This window comes from Oryzias latipes, chromosome 22, assembly GCF_002234675.1.
Source record: "Oryzias latipes chromosome 22, ASM223467v1".
Taxonomy (NCBI): Eukaryota; Metazoa; Chordata; class Actinopteri; order Beloniformes; family Adrianichthyidae; genus Oryzias; species Oryzias latipes.
The window spans coordinates 324,904-342,121 of NC_019880.2; the positions used below are offsets into that span (position 1 = coordinate 324,904).

Here is a 17,218-nt window from a genome sequence, read left to right on the forward strand (position 1 = left end):
TGCTTTCTTTGACTGACAGAAGCATCTAAGTGAGGGACTGATGGGAAATCCACCTTTCTGTTTCAGATCAAACTTGTAAACATTCACGCCACCGACGTCGCAGATGGACGGCCATCCATCGTCCTTGGTTTGATCTGGACCATCATCCTCTACTTCCAGGTAGTGATGAAGGACAGAAGACACTTTCACTTTAGTAATGAGGATGATGGGAAAACCATGAAAGTCCCATCATCTTCTGATCCATTTCAAAGCATTCCCAGTGGTCTGTACCGCTTTCCTCTTGCTCAGATTTCAACAGGAGGTCCAGTTGAACTAGTTTCCTAAAAATGAAAGGTTTCAAACCAAATTTTTATTCTTCAGTCTTTGGGTCATTTCTAGTTGATCTAAAGCAAACGTTTGTTGATGGTCTGAACCTTCTGGCTTCCTGTAGATCGAGGAGTTAACCAGCAACCTGCCAGCCCTGCAGGCCTTCTCCAACAGCAGCTCTTCTGTGGACAGCCTCACCAGCTCTGAAACAGGAAGTCCTCCCGTGAAGAGGAAGGTCCTTCACAAATTCCAGGGAAACGCCAAGAAGGTCCTGCTCCGATGGGTGCAGTGCACGGCCGCCAAGTACGCCTCCGCCAGGTCCAGCTGTCCCACGGCTGTCTGCGACGCCGCTCATGCAAACGTGGCCTCTCGTGGTTTTCAGGCATCATGGAATCGAAGTGAAAGACTTTGGTCCCAGCTGGCGTGACGGGGTCGCCTTTCAGTCCATGGTGCACGCCATCAGGCCAGACCTGGTAGACATGGAGGAGGTGCGGCGGAGGAGCAACAGGGAGAACTTAGAGGAGGCCTTCTCATTGGCAGAGAATGAGCTGGGAATTCCTCGACTGCTGGATCCTGAAGGTCACATTATTTCTGATTTCTGCACTTTGTGACGAGTCAGACGTGTTTGTAGGTTCTGTTGTAGTGCAGCTCAGATGTTCTGGAGAATCCACAAACCTGTTGTGTTTCTGGAGGACACTTGACCTTCTTGTCAGCTTCACGTTGATCATGTTGGTGTCTGCAGACGTGGACGTCGACAAACCGGACGAGAAGTCCATCATGACCTACGTGGCTCAGTTCCTGAAGCATTACCCAAATCCTGGGCCGGCCGCTGGACAGCAGGAGGTACTTCTTTGGCCCGCTGACTGTAACCTTACTGTGTAACCTTAAAAATATGTTTTTTTTAGAAATACATCCCAAACTTTTGCCTTTTTCCACTAAACGTTCCAGAGAAACTCGCTCAAATCTCAGATGGTTTTCAGTCTCTGGAAGGTTCTGGTTCATGGAGACCAGAAACGGGACCAGAGTTCTGTTTCTGCTCGGGATTTGTTGATAGGAGCAGATCATCTGTCTTTCGGTCTTCCCTGCTCTTCTGTGCACACAAAGCTGCTTCTTGTGTCTTGTGTTGTGGGTGCTCAGGTCACGTGCACGCTCATCTCCCCCACTCTGTCTCCTGTCTTTTCCTGCTCTTCTGATGCCTTCTCTCATCTGCTGCTAGTACGGTCCTCAGGATATAGAGCTGATGCTGGAGGTATGTTCCACAGCCTGAAGCTTCAGACTTTAACCATCAGTTCCCGCCGTATTCCTGCGGTTTTCTGTTTTCCTCTCATAGAATTTAGCAGCAGGTTCCATGAGCTAAAAGTAGATGTTGTCTGACTGTGACAGAGAGAAGAGAGGAAGATGTTGAGGGAGCTGAAGGTCTTCTTGGACCAGCTGGAGAAAGACGTGCTGAGGGCCCAGGGATCCGACGGAAACCTGTCAGACAAATACCAGGTGGGCGGGGTCAGGTGAGGGTCAGAACGTCTGCTGTCAGAGGTGGCTTCAGCCGCGTGCTCCTCCTTTGTCCTGCAGGTCTTCAAACACTTCCACGTCCAGTTTGAGATGAAGAAGAAGCAGGCGGAGCCGCTGCTGCAGCCCGTCCACCCGGATGGAAAACTGTCTGTGGACCAAGCTCTGGTCAAACAAGCCTGGGACCACGTGTCCGCCAGGGTACCCGCCCCGTTTCTCCCTTCATTGTGATCCCACATGAACAAAGGAGGGCAGCTGCAGCTCTCTCGTTATTATTATTAACAATAATAATGATGATTCTTTATTAATAACTAACACAGAAGGTGAGACTGCATCACTGGAGTGTCCAAGGTGTGCCAGTGAGAAGGCCTCTAGTGTCCTAGAAAAAAGTCCATCACATCAATTCTAAAACACAGAAAGTCAAGTTGCCACGCTTTAATGGGAATGTCCTCCTGATAACGGCTCTGAAAGACGTGACCTTTTAACGACCTCTGAACAGTCCTCCTTTTCCCAGCAGCCGGTTGGCTGTCAGAGTGTGATTGGCAGGACGTTAGTCTGTGGAACCGCTGCTGCTGTGGTCCCGCTTCTTAAGCCATGTTGAAGGGAGGTGGTTTGGCATGAGAAACTTGGACCACGGTGTTATTATTGTGTAAATATAGTGTAATTACACTATAACTTCATGTATTTACAGATGCAATTAAGATGTAGTGACTAAGTAAATACTTCGTCTAAGGCCTTAATCATGGATGCTCGTCCTTAGTGGTGAATCTGGATTTGAAACAACTCAAACCGATACTTGCAGCTGCTGGACTGGCACATCCATCTGGACAAGTCTCTGCCGGGCCCCCTGGGGTCCATCGGAGCCTGGCTCCACAGAGCAGAGATGGCTCTGAGAGAGGACTTCCCCCTCCACCACGCTCCTGAGGAGACGGCCAACGTTCTTCACAGGAAGCTGCAGCAGCACCAGGTGAGGATCTCCCTCTGCTGTCGTGGTTCCACGCGTGGAGAAGCCTGCAGGTTTTTATCTTCACGAGACTCTGAGCTTCACCAGAACCGTCACGTTGGGTTGCAGGATGTGCTGAAGAACCTGGAGGTGCACAGACGGACCTTCCAGCAGATCCACAAGGACAGGTCCGTCCACGGGGTGCCGGTTCCTCCGGAGCAGCTCCAAGACATGGCAGAGCGGTACGGCCTCCGCTGGTTTTCCATCACTTCCCAGCAGAAAAGTTACTGTGGTGTTTGACCCTCAGGTTCAACTTTGTGTCGGCCCATTCACATTCTCACCTGATACAACTGGAATTCTGGGAAATGAAGTACAGGCTGACGGCGTTCCTGCTGCTGGCTGAGTCCAAGCTGAAGTCCTGGATCATAAAGTACGGCCGGCGGGACTCGGTAGAGCTCCTGCTGCGCAGCTACCTGGTGAGTTTGAGTTCCCCCCGTGAAGGTTGAGCACTGGAGGGGGGGTCTGATGAGGCCTCTTCTCTCTGTAGACCTTCACTGAAGGCCAGAGGTTCTTTGAGCAGTACGAGGTTCTCTTCACGGCTCTGCAGCGGGCGGCAGAGGTCTACGTGAAGTCTGACAGCGCAGGTCAGTGTGGCTTTCCCCCCCCCCAGCGTCTGTGCGGTTCTCCCTACATGAGTCCAAACAGAAGAAGTTCTGCTTCCTGCTGTTGTTCCTGCGTCATTCAAAAGGCAGAACCCGAACCGTGTCAATCATCTCCCTGTAAACCAACTCCTCCTGGTTGCAGCAGATGAAGCTGAGGGAGTCAGCAAGTTCCTGGCAGACGCCACGGTCCAGTGGAAGAACCTGGCGTTGGAGGTGCGGAGCGTCCGCAGCATGCTGGAGGAGGTGATCTGTAACTGGGAGAAGTACGGCAGCACGGTGGCGGCGCTGCAGGCCTGGCTGGAGGACGCCGAGCAGGTTCTCGGCCAGTCTGAGAACATCAAACGGGTAACTGCTCAACTCTGACCTTCTGTTGAGGAGGAGGAGGAGGAGGAGGAACTGTGACCTTTGATCTTTCTGCATGGGGCAGGACTTCTTCAGGAACCTCTCCCACTGGATCCAGCAGCACATGGACATGAACGACGCCGGGAACTTCCTCATCGAGACGTGTGATGAGACGGTGTCCAGAGACCTGAAGCAGCAGCTGCTGCTGCTGAACGGCAGATGGAGGGAGCTCTTCATCAAAGTCAAACATGTGAGGACGCCGCCGCCGCCGCCTCCTCCTCCTTCACCACCTAACCCAGCTGCTCTTCTCCTGGTGTACAGTACGGCCGAGCAGATGAGGTGGACAAACTCCGGCAGGACTACCAGGACGCCATGAACACCCTGAAGCTGTTCCTGGACGCCACCGACGTGAAGATGACCGCTCCGGTTCAGGTGTCCTTCCTGAACGTGCGGGCGTTCGTGCAGGACGTGGAGGTACGGAGGAGATCTCCTGGGGCTCCTGCTGCTGGATCACATCATGCTGCATGTCCAACCTCCCTGCAGGAAATCAAACAAAAGGTCCCGGCGATGGAGGCGGCGTGCAGGGCGGCGGGCCGCACGGCGCAGCTACTGAGCAAAGACGCTCCGCAGGAGGAGCTCCTCCAGATGACAGCTGTGATGGCCTCCATCAAGGAGCAGCTCAGTAAGGTCTGTGCCTGATCAGAATGGGGGGGCTTTTGGATCGGGGGTCAAAAAAACCTGCACAGGGATTTGAACCACAAACTGGCTGTGGTGCTGCGGCTTTCACCCTCTTGTACTCAGCTTGTGTTCTTCTCAACCCCCCTGAAGGGGCCGTGTCAGTGACATGTACAGCGTTTCGTCTCCAGATCAGGGAGGGGTGCCTGCCTCTGCTCAGAGAGGCTCAGGCTCTGCTGCCCCCCCTGGAGGAGATGGAGAAGAACATCACGGGCTTCTACCAGGCTCTGGAGAAGGCCAGCTGCATCACCGGCGCCGGCCGTCCGGGGGGGCCCGCTGACTTCAGACAGCAGTGTCAGGTGATGCAGAGCGGCGGCAGCACGGCCTCCTCCAGCCTGGGCCCCCCCCCCTGACGGGGTTCTCCTTCCTCCTGCAGGAGCTGGCCACCTTGACTCACAGCTGCAAGAAGTGCCTGACGGTGATCGAGCGGACCCACCAGAACATCCAGAGAAGCCTGAGCAGCAGTGGAGCCCTGCAGCACCTGGACCTGGCTCTGCTGCAGAAACGCGTGGCAGAGCTGCAGACGGCCTCGCAGGTGAGCGTCGCCACGCCGTCGCCACGCCGTCGCCACGCCGTCTCTGCTCGGAACGCGGACGCCAGCCTGCAAAACCCCTGTTTGTGTTCAGAACATGATCAGGGAGTCCACGGAGTGGAGGAGGCAGGAGGAGACCAACAGCAGCCTCCTCAGGAGGTTTGAGGAGTCCCGAGTGGAGCTGGAGAAGGTCCTGAAGGCGGCCCAGAGCTGCGTGACGGAAAGCGGCGAGCCGGAGGATTTGCTGAGGAAACACACGGTGAGATGAATCTATAGAGGCTGAAGACCTCTAGTCCAGAACTACAGTTTACTTCTGGGACTTTGGACACACACTGCTCTCTGTTTGAGGGTTTCACACATTTGCATAAATGTGAACTTTTTGAAGCTTTTATTGTGAAAGGTTTTCCAATATTTACTGAAAATATTCCAGCCTTTCCTCTGAAAAGGTGGAGTCAGTCTTAGACTGAAGGTTTACAGATAAAGTTTGAACGGCGCTGGACAGGTGTGGACTCTGACAGGTGGAGGTCTTTGTGGTTCCTGCAGGACTTCTTTGAGCAGCTGGACCAGCGGGTTCTGAACACGTTCCTGAAGGCGTGTGACGAGCTGACGGACATCCTGCCCGAACAGGAGCAGCAGGCGCTGCAGGAGACCGTCAGGAAGCTGCACAAACGCTGGAAGGTCGGCACTGATGTCACACTCTGATGATGACAACCCCAAATGATCTGCACAGAAGATGTGAAATCTATGAATCTGTAAATCTAGATTTAGATGTCAATCCATGAATCTATGGATTTCTAGATCCATGGATGGATCTCTATCAGTATATCCGCTTTGATCCTGTCGGCACGCCGTCACTCAATCAGATCAATATTTCAATATCAATTGACCACACCCAATCCACAGAGAAGGAGCCCCCCCACACACACACATGTGTTCTGAAGGGGCAGAACGTCCGCAGACTCACTAGTTATGAAGAGAAGCCCCCCCACAGACCCTCTCCTGCTGGTCCCTCCCCAGGACATGCAGACGGACGCCCCGCTGCACCTCCTGCACGTGCAGGTGGAGGCAGAGAGGAGCCGGCTGGAGCTGTCCATGCAGGAGTGCAAGGCGGAGCTGACCAGGGAGAACCGCCACCTGGTCGGGGTGGGGAGTGAGCGGCTCCTTAAGGAGCACCGGGTAAGTCATCATCCGGGCTCGGAGGAGGTTCGGGTGCAGCAGAACTCCTCAGCTCCTTCTGCTTTCTGCCTCCAGAGCTTCTTCGGGGAGAAGGGGCCCCTGTCCCAGTGCGAGAAGAGGCTGCAGCTCATGGAGGAGCTCTGCCAGAAGCTCCCTGAGGAGGACCCCGCCCACCGCAGCCTGCAGAGCGCCAGGAAGGAGTTAGGCGAGCTCCAGGAGGAGATCCAGAGCACACGACTGAAGCTCCTGCAGCACCAGGACAAGTGGAAGGACTACAACAAAAGGTGCAGTGACACCCCCGCCCGAGTCAGCAACACGCCCCCTCAAAACATTTAGAATAACTGTAAAAACGGCTGTACGGTGGTGCTCTCGCCTCACAGGGGGAAGGTTCTGGTTCAAATCCCGGCTGGGTTCTCTCTGTGTAGAGTTTGCATGTTCTCAGGGTTCCTCCCCCAGTCCACAGACATGATTCAAAGGTTGTGTCTTTACTCAAATTGTCCCTGAATGGGAGGGGCGGGCTCACCTGTGCAGAGTGAACCCCGCCTACACCCACCAGAAGCTGGGAAAAAGTTCTGGCAACCCCGTGACCCTGAAGGGGGTTAGAAAAATGGAGGGATGGATGAACTTTAAAAAGTGTTTTAGGGACAATAATCTGGACGTCTTTATGAAAGGAAAACAACGAGTGTGTGTGTGCATGTAGGTGTGTGCATGTGTGTGCATGTGTGTATGCATTTGTGTGTACATGTGTGTGTACATGTGTGTATGTGTATGTATGCATGTGTGTGTGCATGTGTGTATGCATGTGTGTGCATGCGTGTGTGTGCATGTGTGTATGCATTTGTGTGTACATGTGTGTGTACATGTGTGTATGTGTATGTATGCATGTGTGTATGCATGTGTGTTTGTGTGTGTGTGTACCTGTGTATGCACCTGTGTATGCATGTGTGTGTACATGTGTGTGTATGTGTATGTATGCATGTGTGTGTACATGTGTGTATGCATGTGTGTGTACATGTGTGTGTACATGTGTGTATTCACCTGAGATCATCCACCTGCACAGGTACGCTGAGCTCTCCTGCTGGCTCATCTCCAAGGAGAGCCAGCTGAGGCTCCTGAGGAACCGAGCCAGTGACCACAGGAAGTACGGTCAGGTGAAGACCGCCATCGCGGTGAGTCCTGCTGCGGTCCGTTTCGAGTGGGGACCGTGTCCACAGGACTCTAACCCCCCCATCCATGCAGGAGCTGAGGAATGAGGCGGAGCTGCAGGAGGGGAACCTGGGCTGGCTGAACGCCCGCATGGCGGATCTGATCGAAGTGTCGGCAGACGATGACGCCCAGCGGCAGGGGGCGGCGCTGACCAAGCTGTCTGCAGACCTGAAGGGTCTCGTAGCGTCTCTGTCAGAGGTGGGTTCTGCTTAAGTTCTGCTGAAATCTTCAAAGACCTTAGACGTCACCAAAAGGCTGTAGAAGTATATGCTCAGATGCTTTTATTCTGGTGGGGCCTCTGGACCTCATCGGGTTTGGACTTTTGTCCTGCCGTCCATCAGGCTGAGAAGATGCTGCTGACCGTGGGGGACTGTGTTCAGTTCAGAGAGGAGGTCCAGGCCACGCTGGAGGACCTGGCTCAGGGGCAGAAGGAGGTGCAGGCCGAAGCCTCCCAGATCCTGGACTCCTCTGATCCCAGAGAGGCCCAGCAGCTGCTGCTGGTCCACCAGGTGCCGCTTAACACCAAAAGCTTCAGAGAAGGTGAAGGGTTCAGGCCTGACTCTCTGAATCCCGCAGCAACACCTGAAGCGCCTCCGAATGAAGAGGAAGGAGGTCCAGCAGCTCTTCTCCAGAGGTCAGCAGCTGCAGGTGGAGGAGGCGCTGGAGGGGGCTCTGCAGCAGGACCTGCAGACGCTGGAGAACAGCCTTAGCAGGATGGAGCAGAGCACGGACTCGCAGGAGCAAAGCCTGGAGGTGAGACTCTGCATTCACAGACACCTCCGGCAGAGGCGGAGCCTCTATAACACACGCCCTCCTGCAAAGGTGACTCTGGCCGCCTGGCAGCAGCACAGCGACCAGCAGGAGGCGGTGCAGACCTTTGTCCTCAGAGCACGCTCCTCCATGGACAGGGAGCTGAACTTCAGCAGCCCAGAGAGCCTGGAGGTGGAGCTGGATCAGGCCAGAGTGAGTCCGCGGGTCCACAGGCGGAGCGGGAAGCCGTCTGCAGCGCGGCTCACCTGTTCACGTCTTTCAGGTGCTGCTGAAGCAGAGTGAAGGCGAAGCTCTGCACACCAAGACCTTGTCGAAGAGAGCCGCCGAAATCCAGCTGAGCCCCAAAAATAAGACCCTGCTGCTGCAGCAGGCCCACTCGCTCAGGGAGCAGGTGGAGGAGGTGGAGGAAAGCCTGAAGCAGGAGTAAGGCCTCTACCGTCTCCGTCTGTCTTCTGTCGTCTTCGTCTTTTCACGTCTGCTTCTCTGCTTCAGCGTGAAGCTCCTGGAGGACATGAAGCTGCAGTGGGACACCTTCACTGCAGGCTTTGAAGGTCTGTCCCAGTGGATCTCTGAGACGGAGAAGCAGCTGGAGGACGTCAGGACGTCTGCTCCACCTGTGGAGGAGCAGAGACGGACGGTGCAGGTACCAGGACCCCCACATACGCATGAACACACACACACGCATGAACACCCACACGTTTGAACACACATGAACACACACACACACGCATGAACACACGTATGAACACACACGTATGAACACGCATGAACACACACACATGAACACACACACGCATGAACACACACATACGCATGAACACACACGCATGAACACACGTATGAACACGCACGAACACACGCATGAACACACACACGTATGAACACACACATGAACACACACACATATGAACACGCATGAACACACGTATGAACACACACACTTATGAACACGCATGAACACACGCATGAACACACACATATGAACACACACATGAACACACACACATGAACACACACACATATGAACACGCATGAACACACACACATGAACACGCATGAACACACACACACGCATGAACACACACACATGAACACACGTATGAACACACACACGTATGAACACGCATGAACACAAGCATGAACACACACACGTATGAACACGCATGAAAACACACACACGCATGGACACACACACACGCATGAACACACGTATGAACACACACACGTATGAACACGCATGAACACACGCATGAACACACACACGTATGAACACGCATGAAAACACACACACGCATGGACACACACACACACGCATGAACACACGTATGAACACACAAATGAACACACACATGCATGAACACACGCATGAACACACACATGAACACACACACGCATGAACACACACACACGTATGAACACACGCATGAACACACACATGAACACAAACACGCATGAACACACACACACGTATGAACACGCATGAACACACACACATGAACACACACACGCATGAACACAGACACACGCATGAACACACGTATGAACACACACACGTATGAACACGCATGAACACACACACGCATGAACACACACACGTATGAACACACACACGTATGAACACACATGAACACACGCATGAACACACACACGTATGAACACGCATGAACACACGCATGAACACACACAGGAACACACACACGCATGAACACACACATGCATGAACACACGCATGAACACACACATGAACACACACACGCATGAACACACACACACGTATGAACACGCATGAACACACACACATGAACACACACACGCATGAACACACACACACGCATGAACACACGTATGAACACACACACGTATGAACACGCATGAACACACACACGCATGAACACACACACGTATGAACACACGTATGAACACACACACGTATGAACACGCATGAACACACGCATGAACACACACACGTATGAACACGCATGAACACACACACGCATGGACACACGCATGAACACACACACACGCATGAACACACACACGTATGAACACACGTATGAACACACACACGTATGAACACGCATGAACACACGCATGAACACACACACATATGAACACGCATGAACACACACACACGCATGAACACACGTATGAACACACACACTTATGAACACGCATGAACACACACATGAACACACACACATATGAACACACACATGAACACACACACATATGAACACGCATGAACACACGCATGAACACACACAAGTATGAACACGCATGAACACACGCATGAACACACACATGAACACACACACATATGAACACGCATGAACACACACACACGCATGAACACACGTATGAACACACACACTTATGAACACGCATGAACACACGCATGAACACACGTATGAACACACACACATATGAACACACACATGAACACACACACATATGAACACGCATGAACACACACACATGAACACACACACATATGAACAAGCATTAACACACACACATGAACACACACACATGAACACACACACTTATGAACACGCATGAACACACACACATGAACACACACACACGCATGAACACACACACGTATGAACACACGTATGAACACACACACGTATGAACACACATGAACACACACACGTATGAACACGCATGAACACACGCATGAACACACACATGAACACACACACACATATGAACACGCATGAACACACACACACGCATGAACACACGTATGAACACACACACTTATGAACACGCATGAACACACGCATGAACACACGCATGAACACACACACATATGAACACACACATGAACACACACACATATGAACACGCATGAACACACACACACGCATGAACACACGTATGAACACACACACTTATGAACACGCATGAACACACGCATGAACACACACACATATGAACACACACATGAACACACACACATATGAACAGGCATGAACACACACACATGAACACACACACTTATGAACACGCATGAACACACACACGTATGACCATGCATGAACACACTCACACGCATGAACACACACACACGCATGAACACAGGTATGAACACACACACGTATGAACACGCATGAAAACACACACACGCATGGACACACACACACACGCATGAACACACGTATGAACACACAAATGAACACACACATGCATGAACACACACACACACGCATGAACACACGTATGAACAAACACATGAACACACACACGCATGAACACACACATACGCATGAACACACACGCATGAACACACGTATGAACACGCACGAACACACGCATGAACACACACACGTATGAACACACACATGAACACACACACATATGAACACGCATGAACACACGTATGAACACACACACTTATGAACACGCATGAACACACGCATGAACACACACATATGAACACACACATGAACACACACACATGAACACACACACATATGAACACGCATGAACACACACACATGAACACGCATGAACACACACACACGCATGAACACACACACATGAACACACGTATGAACACACACACGTATGAACACGCATGAACACAAGCATGAACACACACACGTATGAACACGCATGAAAACACACACACGCATGGACACACACACACGCATGAACACACGTATGAACACACACACGTATGAACACGCATGAACACACGCATGAACACACACACGTATGAACACGCATGAAAACACACACACGCATGGACACACACACACACGCATGAACACACGTATGAACACACAAATGAACACACACATGCATGAACACACGCATGAACACACACATGAACACACACACGCATGAACACACACACACGTATGAACACACGCATGAACACACACATGAACACAAACACGCATGAACACACACACACGTATGAACACGCATGAACACACACACATGAACACACACACGCATGAACACACACACACGCATGAACACACGTATGAACACACACACGTATGAACACGCATGAACACACACACGCATGAACACACACACGTATGAACACACACACGTATGAACACACATGAACACACGCATGAACACACACACGTATGAACACGCATGAACACACGCATGAACACACACATGAACACACACACGCATGAACACACACATGCATGAACACACGCATGAACACACACATGAACACACACACGCATGAACACACACACACGTATGAACACGCATGAACACACACACATGAACACACACACGCATGAACACACACACACGCATGAACACACGTATGAACACACACACGTATGAACACGCATGAACACACACACGCATGAACACACACACGTATGAACACACGTATGAACACACACACGTATGAACACGCATGAACACACGCATGAACACACACACGTATGAACACGCATGAACACACACACGCATGGACACACGCATGAACACACACACACGCATGAACACACACACGTATGAACACACGTATGAACACACACACGTATGAACACGCATGAACACACGCATGAACACACACACATATGAACACGCATGAACACACACACACGCATGAACACACGTATGAACACACACACTTATGAACACGCATGAACACACACATGAACACACACACATATGAACACACACATGAACACACACACATATGAACACGCATGAACACACGCATGAACACACACAAGTATGAACACGCATGAACACACGCATGAACACACACATGAACACACACACATATGAACACGCATGAACACACACACACGCATGAACACACGTATGAACACACACACTTATGAACACGCATGAACACACGCATGAACACACGTATGAACACACACACATATGAACACACACATGAACACACACACATATGAACACGCATGAACACACACACATGAACACACACACATATGAACAAGCATTAACACACACACATGAACACACACACATGAACACACACACTTATGAACACGCATGAACACACACACATGAACACACACACACGCATGAACACACACACGTATGAACACACGTATGAACACACACACGTATGAACACGCATGAACACACACACGTATGAACACGCATGAACACACGCATGAACACACACATGAACACACACACACATATGAACACGCATGAACACACACACACGCATGAACACACGTATGAACACACACACTTATGAACACGCATGAACACACGCATGAACACACGCATGAACACACACACATATGAACACACACATGAACACACACACATATGAACACGCATGAACACACACACACGCATGAACACACCTATGAACACACACACTTATGAACACGCATGAACACACGCATGAACACACACACATATGAACACACACATGAACACACACACATATGAACAGGCATGAACACACACACATGAACACACACACTTATGAACACGCATGAACACACACACGTATGACCATGCATGAACACACTCACACGCATGAACACACACACACGCATGAACACAGGTATGAACACACACACGTATGAACACGCATGAAAACACACACGCATGGACACACACACACACGCATGAACACACGTATGAACACACAAATGAACACACACATGCATGAACACACGCATGAACACACACATGAACACACACACGCATATGAACACAAGCATGAACACACGCAGGAACAGAAACACACGGATGAACACACACTTGAACACACACACACATGAACACACGTATGAACACACACACGTATGAACACAAGCATGAACACACACACACATGAACACACACACATAAACATAGCATGAACACACACACAAACACACACATGAACACACAAACACACATTAACACACACACACGCATGACCACACACATAAACACAGCATGAACACACACACATGAAAACACACACACACAAACACACACACGTATGAACACACACTTGAACACACACACACATGAACACACACATAAACATAGCATGAACACACACACAAACACACACATGAACACACAAAAACACATTAACACCAAAACACGCATGACCACATACATAAACACAGCATGAACACACACACATGAACACACACACACAAACACACACATGAACGCACCACCACACATGATCACAAACACACATGAACCCAAGCATGAACACACACACATGAACACACACGCATGAACAGAAACACATGTATGAACACACACTTGAACACACACACATGAACACACGTATGAACACACACACACAAACACACACGAACACACACACAAACACACACATGAACACACCACCACACATGATCACAAACACACATATGAACACACTCATGAATACACACTGCCAGGGCTGGGAGTGATGGAGGATCCTTTCCTGCTCTGACTTTGAGGAGCGTCTCTCTTCTCTCTTCTCTTCTCTTCTGCTCACTTTTCCTCGTCTCACTTTTCCTCGTCTCACTTCTTCTCAGCTCTGGTTTTCACACCATGTTGGACTGTTTTTGCAGGTCTTTCCAGTTTCTGCTTTTGGGTTTTCCAGGAGGTCCGTCGTGGGCTTCAGGAACGAGCCGAAGTTCTCCCGCAGCTGGAGGCGGACTCCGCTTCGCTGGCCCGCTTCGTGTCATCGGGGGAGGCGGCTCGCATCAAGGCCCGCCTGACCCAGATTGGGAGGTACTGGGAGGAGCTTAAGGAGAGCGTCCAGCAGCTGGACGGACTTCTCCAGGAACGCTGGCGTCAACAGCAGAAGTTCAGCAGCAGCCTGGAGGAGCTTCAGGCGGGTCTCCAGGAGCTTCAGGCCGAGCTGAATCGGCCAATGGGAGGCTGCAGCTCCTCCTCAGAGACCTTCAGAGCTCTGCAGAGCCACACGGTGGTCACATCTGCCTTTGCTGGCCACAGCCGCGTTGCTGTTCTTCTGCTCACTCGGGTCTCTTCTGCAGGATGTGTGTCAGGCTCTGCAGCAGCTGAAGGCGCCCCTGCTGGCGCTCTCAGCTTCTGCGCGGCGCCTCGGCGACGACGGACCAGCTGAGCGAACCGTGACGGAGCTGAGCGCCGCTTTGGAACAGGCGCTGCAGGAGGCAAAGGTCAGGCAGGGCCGCCTGGAGAGCCTGCTGTCTTCATGGCAAAGGTACGCCTGACTGAAGCCCAGGTAGACCTCCTTCAGTCCACTTGCTGACTTTTGTGACCCGTTCAGGTTTGAGAAACAGCTGTCAAACTTCACTTCCTGTCTGGAGAGAATCGAGTCTTCATCCAGACCTGAGGGTCCATGTCTGACGGCTGATAAAAGCAAACTGCGCTTTGAGATCCAGGACTTGCAGGTATGTCTGCCTGCACATCAGAGTGGGATGAATGCTGGCTCCTCATCCCGTCTGCGTTCCTGCAGGCCCTGCAGCCGGAGCTGCGGTCCCTGCAGACGGCCCACGCTGACCTGCAGACTCTGGGGATGGACTTTTACCACTCTGCACCCGAGCAGAAGGTCCTGCAGATGAAGGATGAGCTGGAAACCCTCCATAGAAGGCTGAGGGTCCAGCAGGAAGCCCTCCCAGAAAGGTGAAGCCCCCAGGTTGTACTTGACAGTCAGAGGGGGAGGAGCTAAAGTGACGGTTTAATCATAAACCATCTCTTTGAGATGGCGATCCATGCTCCTTCCTGACATTCATCTGAACCTTACTGCTGCCACACCCACACTGTTGTCATGGAAACACCGACTGCACTGTGAGGGGAGGGGGGCAGCGGGGGACTACATCAGTGAGGGACGGCTGGGCCCACCCAGACCAGAACCGGCCCAGGAACAGTCAGGACTGCAGTGCTGCAGGTTCGGATTCTGATTGTCCTCTCTCTGCAGAATATCGGACCTTCAGAACCATCTGTGTCAGCTGGAGCGGTTGGACGGGACCCTTCTGGAGTTTGCGCGGTGGAGCGAAAGGATGCTGTCAGATCTACACTCCGCCCCTCAGATCCGCATCAGCAGCCTGCAGGCCACCGTGGAACACACCAAAGTGAGAACCTCCCATTGAGACAGCAGAACCGTCTGCTGTCAGACCACAAACCCACCTGGTTCCTTTGACAGGAGACCCAGAAGGCCCTGCTGGAGCAGTCCAGTGTCCGGGAGAGCCTGGAGCAGCAGGTCCAAGAGCTCTGTCGGCTCTGCGAGCCTGCAGATGCGCAGCTGCTGACTAGCAGAGCAGACAGCTGCTTGCAGCCTCAGCGGGAGGCGCTGCAGACAGCGCAGCTGCAGGTGGACTGCCTGCAGAAGTTGGCAGCTTTCCTGCAGACCCACAGCACGGTGGCGGGGGTACTGCAGGGGCTCAGACACACCGTGGAGAGCGCCGGGAGCTGGGACTGTGCGCGGGTGGAGGAGCTGCAGCTGGAGCTTTCCGCCATCGTCGCAGACATCCATCAGCTGGAGACGGCAGCCGTCAGTCTGGACAGCAGTCTCTGCAAAGCTCATCTCTACCTGAGCTCTGAGGACGGTAAGTCCTGCCGCATGCTGGCTGACGCGCTCAGCGCAGACCTGGACGGGGTCAGGAACCTGCTGGGTACCAAGCAGAACGAGGCCGAGGCCCTGGGGGCTCTGTGGACCTCCTTCCGCCAGAGGAAGGATCAGCTGCTGAGGGCGGTGGAGGACATCGAGGAAAAAGCAGAAAAGCAGACCTTGAAGGAAGCCAGCCTGCAGGGGCTGCAGCTGCGGTAAGCTGCACCACTATCCACCCCCACCTTAGCTTAGAAACCCCCAGCAGCCCCACCCGTCCTTTCTCCTTCAGACTCCGCCTCTTCAACCAGCTGGAGGACGAGCTCCAGGCTCACCAGCATGAGGAGCAGTGGCTGCAGGACAAGGCGGAGCAGCTGGCCCGCAGAGACGCAGAGCTGGCTGGGGAGGTGCTGCGTGAGATGGGCCTGCTGAGGAGCACGTGGGAGGCCGCCAGGAGGCTGATCGCAGACAAGTAAGGACGGGAGGAGGTCAGCGCGTCCGGTCTGACCCCAGCCAGACTTACTTGCTCCCCC

At 52.2% G+C, this 17,218-nt stretch overlaps 1 protein-coding gene across 17 annotated transcripts in view; it reads left to right on the forward strand.

Annotated features, from left to right (window-relative positions):
• Window positions 1–17,218, forward strand: part of LOC101164701 (nesprin-1-like) — a 108,198-nt gene that overhangs the window by 19,483 nt on the left and 71,497 nt on the right. For 15 of the 17 annotated variants that reach the window (XM_023951580.1, XM_023951581.1, XM_023951575.1 and 12 more), the window contains 35 exons: window positions 67–159; window positions 431–609; window positions 689–885; window positions 1,049–1,149; window positions 1,523–1,555; window positions 1,690–1,797; window positions 1,876–2,013; window positions 2,615–2,779; window positions 2,885–2,997; window positions 3,063–3,231; window positions 3,303–3,399; window positions 3,560–3,762; window positions 3,845–4,009; window positions 4,081–4,233; window positions 4,303–4,446; window positions 4,626–4,793; window positions 4,871–5,029; window positions 5,121–5,285; window positions 5,570–5,704; window positions 6,044–6,202; window positions 6,278–6,486; window positions 7,263–7,371; window positions 7,442–7,606; window positions 7,750–7,917; window positions 7,985–8,161; window positions 8,231–8,371; window positions 8,442–8,602; window positions 8,672–8,822; window positions 14,757–15,083; window positions 15,154–15,341; window positions 15,408–15,531; window positions 15,597–15,763; window positions 16,059–16,212; window positions 16,284–16,903; window positions 16,978–17,157. In XM_023951580.1, the coding sequence (XP_023807348.1) occupies window positions 67–159; window positions 431–609; window positions 689–885; window positions 1,049–1,149; window positions 1,523–1,555; window positions 1,690–1,797; window positions 1,876–2,013; window positions 2,615–2,779; window positions 2,885–2,997; window positions 3,063–3,231; window positions 3,303–3,399; window positions 3,560–3,762; window positions 3,845–4,009; window positions 4,081–4,233; window positions 4,303–4,446; window positions 4,626–4,793; window positions 4,871–5,029; window positions 5,121–5,285; window positions 5,570–5,704; window positions 6,044–6,202; window positions 6,278–6,486; window positions 7,263–7,371; window positions 7,442–7,606; window positions 7,750–7,917; window positions 7,985–8,161; window positions 8,231–8,371; window positions 8,442–8,602; window positions 8,672–8,822; window positions 14,757–15,083; window positions 15,154–15,341; window positions 15,408–15,531; window positions 15,597–15,763; window positions 16,059–16,212; window positions 16,284–16,903; window positions 16,978–17,157 (5,885 nt within the window). The remainder of the gene's footprint in view (window positions 1–66; window positions 160–430; window positions 610–688; window positions 886–1,048; window positions 1,150–1,522; window positions 1,556–1,689; window positions 1,798–1,875; window positions 2,014–2,614; window positions 2,780–2,884; window positions 2,998–3,062; window positions 3,232–3,302; window positions 3,400–3,559; window positions 3,763–3,844; window positions 4,010–4,080; window positions 4,234–4,302; window positions 4,447–4,625; window positions 4,794–4,870; window positions 5,030–5,120; window positions 5,286–5,569; window positions 5,705–6,043; window positions 6,203–6,277; window positions 6,487–7,262; window positions 7,372–7,441; window positions 7,607–7,749; window positions 7,918–7,984; window positions 8,162–8,230; window positions 8,372–8,441; window positions 8,603–8,671; window positions 8,823–14,756; window positions 15,084–15,153; window positions 15,342–15,407; window positions 15,532–15,596; window positions 15,764–16,058; window positions 16,213–16,283; window positions 16,904–16,977; window positions 17,158–17,218) is intronic. The other 2 variants (XM_023951577.1, XM_023951583.1) reach the window with 2 other exon arrangements.